The sequence below is a fragment of the Acanthisitta chloris genome, unplaced genomic scaffold, assembly GCF_000695815.1.
Source record: "Acanthisitta chloris isolate BGI_N310 unplaced genomic scaffold, ASM69581v1 scaffold141, whole genome shotgun sequence".
Lineage (NCBI taxonomy): Eukaryota > Metazoa > Chordata > Aves > Passeriformes > Acanthisittidae > Acanthisitta > Acanthisitta chloris.
This window is the reverse complement of record NW_008654129.1, coordinates 37,800-47,058: the sequence shown is the minus strand read 5'-3', so window position 1 is coordinate 47,058 and position 9,259 is coordinate 37,800. Positions and strand designations below refer to the sequence as shown.

General features: G+C 45.9%; 1 protein-coding gene across 1 annotated transcript in view; it reads left to right on the top strand.

Moving 5' to 3' along the window:
- Window positions 1-7,297: 7,297 nt before the first annotated feature.
- The window catches only part of PHF2 (PHD finger protein 2), a gene marked incomplete at both ends in the record, with an annotated part of 39,757 nt that continues 37,795 nt past the window's right edge, over window positions 7,298-9,259 (top strand). Inside the window, one exon of the mRNA XM_009083344.1 lies at window positions 7,298-7,425. Within this exon, the coding sequence (XP_009081592.1) occupies window positions 7,298-7,425 (128 nt within the window). The remainder of the gene's footprint in view (window positions 7,426-9,259) is intronic.

The following is a 9,259-nucleotide window of genomic DNA, read 5'->3' as shown; positions in this document are numbered from 1 at the left end:
GCTGAAGTGACACCAACGTGTGTCTTTCTGTCCTCCTGAATGACTCCTGAGCTCGCTGCTTTGCTTTAACCCTAGCTGACAGCAGGCTTCAGCTCTCAAAAATCCTTGTATGTTTTGTGAAAACGTGGCTGATTAGATGAGACAAATCCTTCTGCTTAGAAAGAGGCTTGTCTGTTTGCTCTGGAGACACAGGAGAGCACACAGAGGAGAGCCCTGGTCAGAGTTCACCCTGTGACAGCAATCAGAAAAACAGCCCAGGAAATGTAAATCTATAGAACAGCTCAGTTCCTGACCCTCAAAACAGCTTCCTTCTATTGCTTTTTGTCTTTTCTTAATGTCTCCTGTGCCCATGGTGTTGGCTGTTGCATCTCTGGATGCTGGGATGCAGACACAAGAAACTGCTGTCACTCAGCATTGACCCAGCACCAAAACATGAAGCGTGAGCCTCTCCACTGCTGGGAAGTCCTGTTTTTCCTGCTGTACCTATGGCTTTTTTTCAGGTGGTGGATACTCTGGAACTGGACAGGTGTCTTCCATACAAGTGACATCTTGTTATTAAGGAAGAGTGTTACTGTGCAACACGTGATCAATGACACACCAAGGAATGATCCCAGTTGTTAAGGGATAGGGATGAGCTCAGGTTAATTACTAATTATGACCTTTATTACCTATTAAAATGCTGTGAATAGCTTTTCTGAGCTGCATGGAGCTTTGATGTTTTGTCCTCATGAGCTGGGGTGGAGCAGTGCTTACTGCTTGAGGGCTAACAGCTGGCTCTGGGCACCCCTGCTGCCTGCACCCCTGCCAGACCCTGAGCATGCTGGAAATGGGACCATCAGCACACCCCTCTGCTCTCCTGGCCTACAGACCATTGACACTACCTTCTGCTTCTGAGAGGAGAGGACAGGATAGGACAGGACATAAGTGTGAAATGCATGTCCCAAAGCTTAATGCAATGCTGGTATCTGAGTTTGTGTCTGGGAATAAAAGTGATTGCAACTGGACTTATTCAAGGAAAGGAGAAGCTGATATATGGTTGTGTGAAATAAGAGTTGACGTATCATTTTTGAATGGTGTTAAAATGTCCTGAGCTTTCAGCATATTTCTGGTAAAGAGGTAAAGTTGAAAACAGGATTCAAGTTAAATACACAGAATATAACCACTAGTCCAGGGATGTAGTTGTGAAGGAGTGAGGGTGCCCCTTCCTTCCCATTGGAGGTCATAGAATCATGGAATCATTTAGGTTGGAAAAGCCCTTTAAGACCATTGAGTCATTTGGGTTGGAAAAGATCATGGAGTTTAACTGTTCATCCAGCACTGCCAAGGACACCACAAAGCCATGTCCCCAAGTGCCACATCCACATGTCTGTTACATCCCTCAGGGATGGGGACTCCACCACTGCACTGGCAGCTTGAGCCAGGGCTTGACCAACCTTTTGGTGAACCCTTAGTGTCTTTGCTGCTCTGTTGAGTTCTGCTGGCTTGGGAAATAAACTCATGCTGACCTGCTAGAGGATTCCCATAATATCCATAGGGAATAACTGCTCTTCTTGCACAGAGTCTGCTTCTCACTAAGGGCACATTGCAACATGTCCACAATGGAGAGGAGAGGAGACAAAGTGCTGTTATGCCTTTGCTACACTTGATTTCCCTTGCAGGGAGTTGTTATTGCCAGATGAATGCTGAACTCTGTTATCCAGCAGGTTGACTGTACCTATGTACATGTATTTTCCCAAAGGAAAATAACCAAACCCAGTTTGTTTGTTCAGTGTGGCTGTGGCGTTTAGCACAGAGTGAAGGATGCAGCATCCCCTCCAAGAGCATCCCAGAGAGCCTCTGCCACTCCGTCTGCACTCCTAAAATCCTCTCGTTGCTTTGGACACCCTGTGTTTCACTGTGTCCTGTGTTTGGAATGCTTCTCAGGGGCGGATAAAGAGTGTGGCTTTGGTTGGTTTCAGGAGTGGGGCTGTTTCCTTAGTTTTCATTTGAGTCTATTTCTGTATTCCTAAGTTTGATTTTCTTTCCCATCAAAGAGTCTTTTTGCTTGTTTATTTTATTTTTTGATATTTTTCTATACTTGTCTTCTGGTTGATAATGGAGCTGACATGGTTTTGATAGAACAGATACTATGTGGGTAAATTTTTCTCCTAAAACTACTTAAAATGTCACCTCCTAACAGATGACAAACCAAGGTCCCCAGGAACATTGATGCCATAAAGCCAGTGTAATTTATGCATCTTTTATTGTTGTTGCCTGCATAAAAACCCCATTGTTAACTTTGTCAGAATACTGAAACTTGAACATCTCTTCACTGCGAGCACGGAAGAGATTTCATTTTAAAGTGGCAAAGGGCAGAGTTTCTAATAAAAATGTAATTTGTAGCCTCTGACTGCAAACATCTCTAATGTGCTAATTCTCCTTTAAGTCCCTGGAATGCAGGTGAGATATCAGCTTAAACAGCTGCAATATCAAAGCCTTTACTTGTCATTATTATTATATGGGTTTTCTCCTACAACAGTTTTGGTAAAATTCAAATACATCAGTAATAATGTTTCCCTTTCATCTCATTATCAAATTAGTTTTACACTGCCTCAACCTGAGTTAAATCACTTAACGATCATTTAAAAATCAACCATTAGGTTGGTTTAAATTGTTCCAACAAGATATTCTTGGATGCACAGTAATTAATCTCTTATGCCATCTTTGCTGCATTCGGGCACAAAGGTTTCTTGAGCTGACAGTGATAGTAGTGGCTGCTGCTCCTGTATCCCTGCCCTCCACACCAGCTCCATCCCTGACCACCACACCAGCCCAGTCCTTGCCCTCCACACCAGTTGTACCTCTGGTTTCCAGCTGGCACCACACGGCTCCAGCCCCTCAGGCATTAACACCGATGGGACAGCAAGCACAGGGCTATACAGGATATCTGAGGAGGATTTTCTTGGAAAAATTTCTTCACCAAAAGGGTAGTCCAGCCCTGGCACAGGCTGCTCAGGGCAGTGGTGGAGTCACCATCCCTGGAGGGATTTAAAAGTAGTGTGGATGTGGCACCTGGGGACATGGTTAGTGGTGGCCTAGGCAGTGCTGGAGGAACAGTTGGACTTGATGGTCCTAGAGGGCTTTTCCAGCCTAAACCATTCCTTGATTCTGTGATTCTATCCTTCACCAAGGAAAAGTTTTCTCTTTCTAATCCACTTTGAGATGCTTTCCCCAGAGACATGTTTGGTTCTGCCAGCCACCTTCGTTGTCACACAGTTAAAAAGCAGCATTGGGAGATATTTCACAGTCAGAGACATTCACCCCAAATACTCTGCTAGGGGACACCCAGGTTGTGCCCACACACCCCTCCAAGCACAGAATGGCCAGCGGTGAGGTGCCTGTGCCTGTGCAAACTGGAGGATGATTTTCACCATCTCCCTCACAGGCTGCCAGGGAGCAAGTGTGGCGTTACTCGATTTGGGAGCTTCTGCAGCAGAGTTGGGTCATGCCAGGATGTCAGCTCACTGGTTTGGGATGTCTGTGGGCTTTTGGAAATGGATTCTTGGACTACTGGTACAAATGAAGCAGATAAATCTTCTGCTGTTGCTCTCAAGGCTGCTCCCAGCTCTGCTTCCTGCTCCCTGCCTGTCCCTGGCCAGCTCTGCTGCAATGTTCCTTTCCTGAACCTCTTACCTCTAGTTTATTCTTATTGGTTGATCTGAATAATTACCCAACAGTGCTACTGGGAGCTTTACCCAGTTCTCCTCTTTTGATGTTTTTGTGGCTAACACCAATGCTGCTGTGGGAGACTGTTCCTCAACATGCTGCCTGTGATCCCTGAGCACACCACTGGGATCCTGAGTACACTGCCTGGACCCTGAGCACACTGCTTGAATCCTGAGCACATCACCTGGATCCCAACACACCACCTGGAGCCCAAGTATGCTGCCTGGATCCTGAGCACAGCACCTGCGATCCCACACTGGCTGACTCAGGACCCATCTGATCATTTTAGGGGGTCAAATGCTTTCCTCAAGCCTTTTTGATGTTTTTGTTTCTCTCAGGCAAATGAGGATGGAAAAGGAAACTGGAGGGACCAAAGCAGAGTGTTTTCATGGAAAAAATCAATAGATGCAAACCACAGAGAGCCATTTGTGCTGGAATTCAGGGGCTGAGGGGGAGCACAACACTGTTCAGCTGCTGTAGATGACTTGGTTTTCTTCAGCTGGAGAAATGCTTTGATTCTATTCTGTTGGTAATTAACCACTCGGAGAAAAAACACATTAGTTAATTGTGAGGGAGACACATTAGGACTATGACGTGGCTTCTGCCAGGGCTGGACATCCCATTCTGCTTTTTACTTCCAGTTGGAAATGCTCTGGAGATCAACCCAAGGGTCAGCCACAGTCCCCTGCTATCCAAACCTTGCAACATACACCCAGTACACCTGGCAGGAAACCATTATTCCTCTCCTGGCAGGAATATTCTCAAGGGGCTCTCTGGCTTTAACTATGGAAATACAGTTTCCTGTGCCTATATTCATGTAGAAACCCACCAACAGTCCTGCTGGTGGCAGTACCTGTTGAGCCAAACTCTACTGGTTGAGAAGAGGGGCACAGGCAGGAATGGATGGATATTTTGGTTACAGATCCCCCAAGGCAGGGCAGTTGGGGAATCCCTTGGACTGTTCACACTTCCAGTTTCCTTCATGGTGAGGGAAACAGCTTCTGCATGCAAGCAGCTATAAGTGTCCAAACCTTATTCCAAAGCTGTGCAGTAGTTGGAAAAGTTGACTATGTCTTCTAGAGGCCTGTTGTAGTTTGAGGTCAGTTATTTTTACTTCTCCGCATCCTTCTCGTTAGATGTTTCACTCGCTCTCAGAACAATGGCTCCCACCACACTGGAGCCATCGCCCTGCGCCAGAGCTGGGCAAACCTCCTCCCATCCAATGCTCAAGGGGTTCATCTCCTAACTTTAGCTAAATATAGACTTTTTAAGCCCTTGTCGAGAGCCTAATCCTTACCTTTACTGAGCTTAGCAAGCTGAACCCAGTGGCATTAGCAGCTGATGCAGCTCTGTGGGTAGAGGAATCCTCTGCATTCCCTTATGCTTGTCCTAATCTGACTGGGTTTGTTCAAATTTTCTGCTGATTTTCTGATGATTAATCTGGTATTTTTCTAGTAATTTTTCTGTTATTTTCTACTAATCTGATATTTTTCTCTCTGTATGTACTGGACTTTGTGGATTGGATTCTTGTGATGATGAATTTTCCTGGCTGCAAACTTGAGTTTTCCCTACTGTCTGCCCAGGGACACCCAATGATTTTGTATTTTTTTCAAGTAACTATTTAATAAAATAAAATCATCCAAATCTGCAGGAGATTTGACATCATTCTGAAATGATAATTTCTGTTCCCAGGCTGGGCTTACAGAGATGAGTGTGTCTCTGGCTTTGGTTGCAGTGCTTTTTTCACCCTGGGCTCTGTGGTTGGGAGGGAGCTGGCTCCCACACTAGCAGCTGCAACAGGGGGAACATACCCACCAAGGTTTCTGGCAGGATCTTATTTGGACAAAGCATTTTTAATGGCGATAAAAAGATGTATTTCTGTATCTTAGCTGGTTTGGCCTTTCCCATCTTGGTTGCAGCCTTGGTTTTGTTGATGCTCTCCTCTAACAGCAGGTGTGTCTGTGGTTTGTGATGGTGACGTGCACAGTGTGCCTCAGGGTCAGCAGGGCTTTCAAACCCACCTTTGGGAACAGGGAGGTCACAGTGCATTTTAGCAGCTGCTCATGTTGGTGTGTGTGTCCATGTATACCTGCACACCCTGCCAAGGGCACCAATGAGCCCCGAGCTCCACACAACCAGGTAGTGGTTTCCCAGTGGAAAGAAGTAAGGAAGAGGTGAGCAGCATGATCATGTGTTATCCCTCCTTTACCTGTGTACCCTTCCATCTGCCAGCACTCAGGAGGTCATGGCCTTCCTGTATCTGGACCATCACCAGATGCTGCTGGTGTGTCCACCCTACATGAATTTCTCTAGTTGTTGAACTCAGTTTTGGACATGTTGGTGTTGTCCTGCAGAGCTTGAACAGAGTGAGAATGATTTGAGAGGTTCTGTAAGGCACTTGGCAGAACTACCCACCCTGCTGCTTGGCCTGTGGGAGAGGAGCAAGCATCCTCTGCTCTGCCTCCTATGAGGCAGAACCAGAGACTGAAAACTCTGAATTCCTGCACTCATGGTCACTTGGCACTGCTGGGGGAATGCCAGGAGGCAGAAGATGCATGGACATGGCATTGCATGACCTCTGCCTACACCCTTTCTTTGGCAGAAGAGCTGTATCAGGGTACTCTGCTAGCTGAGAAGAGCTGAGAGGTGTTCTCTGCTCACTGCAGGCAGTGAAGTAGAGCTCTTGGCATAGTGTGATCCAGCCTTACTTGTGCTGGGGCTTAAGGTGCCTTTGGTGCCTCTCGTGGGTGCTGTTGCCTAACTAAGCTCCCACGGAGCCATGGCACAAGGGCTGGATCTTACAGCACTGAATCTCTTCTCTGTGCTGGAGGTTTGCCTTGCAGCCTGGGCTATGAGGCAGCAGGAACAGAGTCTCTTTGCTCTTTCTTTGTGGGGAGGAGCAGCACCATGCTGGAGCTGGATTCTTTGGCTGGCTTCTCGGCACTTGGACTGTGGCACAGCTTCTTGTCTTGGGTGCTTCATCCCTTTGCCGTTTGGTTTTGTTCCCCCCAGTACTGTGCATCCCATCAGATGCATCCATGTGGAGTGCTCACAGGCTGTGGGTGCTGCTGCATGAGTTGTGCCATCCAAAATGATCTTGATGGGATCATGGCACAGCCCATCCCTTTGGCAGTCAGAAGTGCTGAGCTGTGTGTCTTTTTTTTATTTCTGTCCTCATCTTCCTATACTGGAATAGAAGCGGAGGCTCTGGAATTTGTGCACATGGTATCCCTTGCCAAGATCACTCTGGTACCTTGCAGCTGCCCACATGAGCTGGTGTAGAAGATGTGTTCTGTTAATCAGATTTACATAGGATGGTGCTTGGAGAATTCTGTATAGGTACAAAATGGTCTCCCTGGAAAAAAAGTGTTTTGTGGGACTCCCTGCCACATTTTCATGGAGGTCCACAGTGGGCTGATGGTGGGATTCTGTCTGACACCTTTTGTAGCACCACATCAGGAATGTAGACTACAAAAATCCAGTCTGTACCGGTGTACAAAGCACCCAAACTTTGCATCAATGGAGCTGTTGGCAGTCAGTGTGGCTGCATGGCAGATGCACAGGGTTTTCATTATTCATTGTGTGCCTGGAGATGGATTCAAGCTAATGTTGTATTTTCCTTCCTATATTCCAGCTGTGTCGGTGTGGAAGAAGAAGAGGCACCAGATATCGACATCTACCATTGTCCGAATTGTGAGAAAACCCATGGAAAGTCAACCTGTAAGTACTCATATGTGGCTGGTCCCTGGACACACAGAGGGGCTGTGTGTTTGAACAAAGGGAAATTTTTGGTTCTGTCTTTACAAAAAGGCCTAAGTATCATGTGCCATAAATACTGGAATTCAAATGAGGAGGTGAAAAAAGATGTTAGTGGGAGGAAGCCGTGGGTTGGATCATGGAGCTTTGGCTGCAGCTCCTGCTTGGCTTCAGACACGTGTGTGAGCTCATGCATGACACTTACCTGGAGCGCTGCAGTCCTTGGTCCAGGCAAGGAAAATGATCTTCCTCTCTTGCAAGAATTCTGCCCACACTCAGTAACGTGGGCTAGAAAAACCCTACAGAGGCAGCTAGTGCTAATACAGGGAGTTTTGGAAACTACACGGTGTTTTCTGTCTGTGGATGAGAAGAGTAAGAAACAGTTTGTTATGCTTGGCCTGGATATAGAACTGCAGCAATTTCTGTGGCAGTCAAAACTGTAGGATGCACTGAGGGTGCCAATTCTTGCAGTTCTTTTACAGGAAAAAGGTTCTCCTGAGTAAAAGTGACAGTTGATCTCAGTGGGAGTTTTGTCTGGAAAAGAACTGTGGGATGTGTTTGCTTTGGTCAGATTAATTCACAAATTCTTTCTATTATACAATGGGGGAAAAGAAAGAAAAGAAACCAATCCCTGTGAAAGATGAAATGCTTCATTTGAAAGTCAGTTATGGTAAATAAGCAACAGTGAATGGGAGATTCTCGCTGCTCTGCCACCTCACAGCATCCTGCAGAGGAAGACTATCCTCTCACCTCCAGGATCCCAAAGAATCCCAATGGTCCTTTTTAGTGGGAAATAAGGGATGGCTGGAAAGTGACTCCTGTTATGTTAAAATTCAGAACTTTTAACCCAAGCAATTATTTCTGCACTGCCTTAAAGTTTAAAAAAATCTAGTTGGCAAGGGGAGGACTCTGAAGTGTTTGTTTGGTGGGCAAAAATCGGAATCATTTTACCACTAGGATTTTTTCAAAATCAAGTGTGAGCTGGAAACCTGAATGACCTGTGGCTGTTCCTGTCTCCCAGAGGGTCTGTCAACAACTGGGGCCCAAACAGGGCACTCACGAACTGGGAAGCTGGCAACCCCCCCCATGGGAGGCTGGTTCTGAAAGACTTAATAAGATTCCTACAAAATGTTCTGATTTAAAAGTATCAGCTTTTCAAGTGTTTTGTTGGAAGATTTCTGGCAATTGGTCACACAAGTAACTACATATCATATTGAACTCATAATTTGGGATTGGAAAATTTGCTGAGAAAGGAGTGACTGCAGACATTACCAGGCTGTTCCTGACCCAGCACAGAAGCAGCAGCACAGGATCTCCACCCTCTGTGAGTTCTGTATAATATTGATATGGGTCTGAGTCTTTGATTTCTTTCATTTTGCTTTTTGAATTATGAAGGATGAAAGGCACCTACTTTTCAGTGTGAGGGGAAAAAAACCAGACAGAAGCAGCAGAAACCTATAATCAAGAATTGAGTATCAGTTCTGTAAAAACTGGGGTGTGTCAGCGGAGAATTCAAGAAATGGCAGTTTTGATAAAAAAGATTGCAAGTTTAATATACCAGTTAAGATGAGGAGAGTTCAATCAACAATGGTCTTCTGATGCTTTTAAGAAGGTTTCTGTCTATCCAATTCTTTTTATACAAATAAGAATACACCTCAGCCTGTGTCATGCAGCCCGGTCACTAGTTATAGTCTTAGCCATGTGTGATGTTATCATTGAATCCCAGAAAGGTTTGGGTTGCAAGAGACCCCAAGGATCATCTCATTCCCCCCCCTGCCATGGGCAGGGACACCTTCCA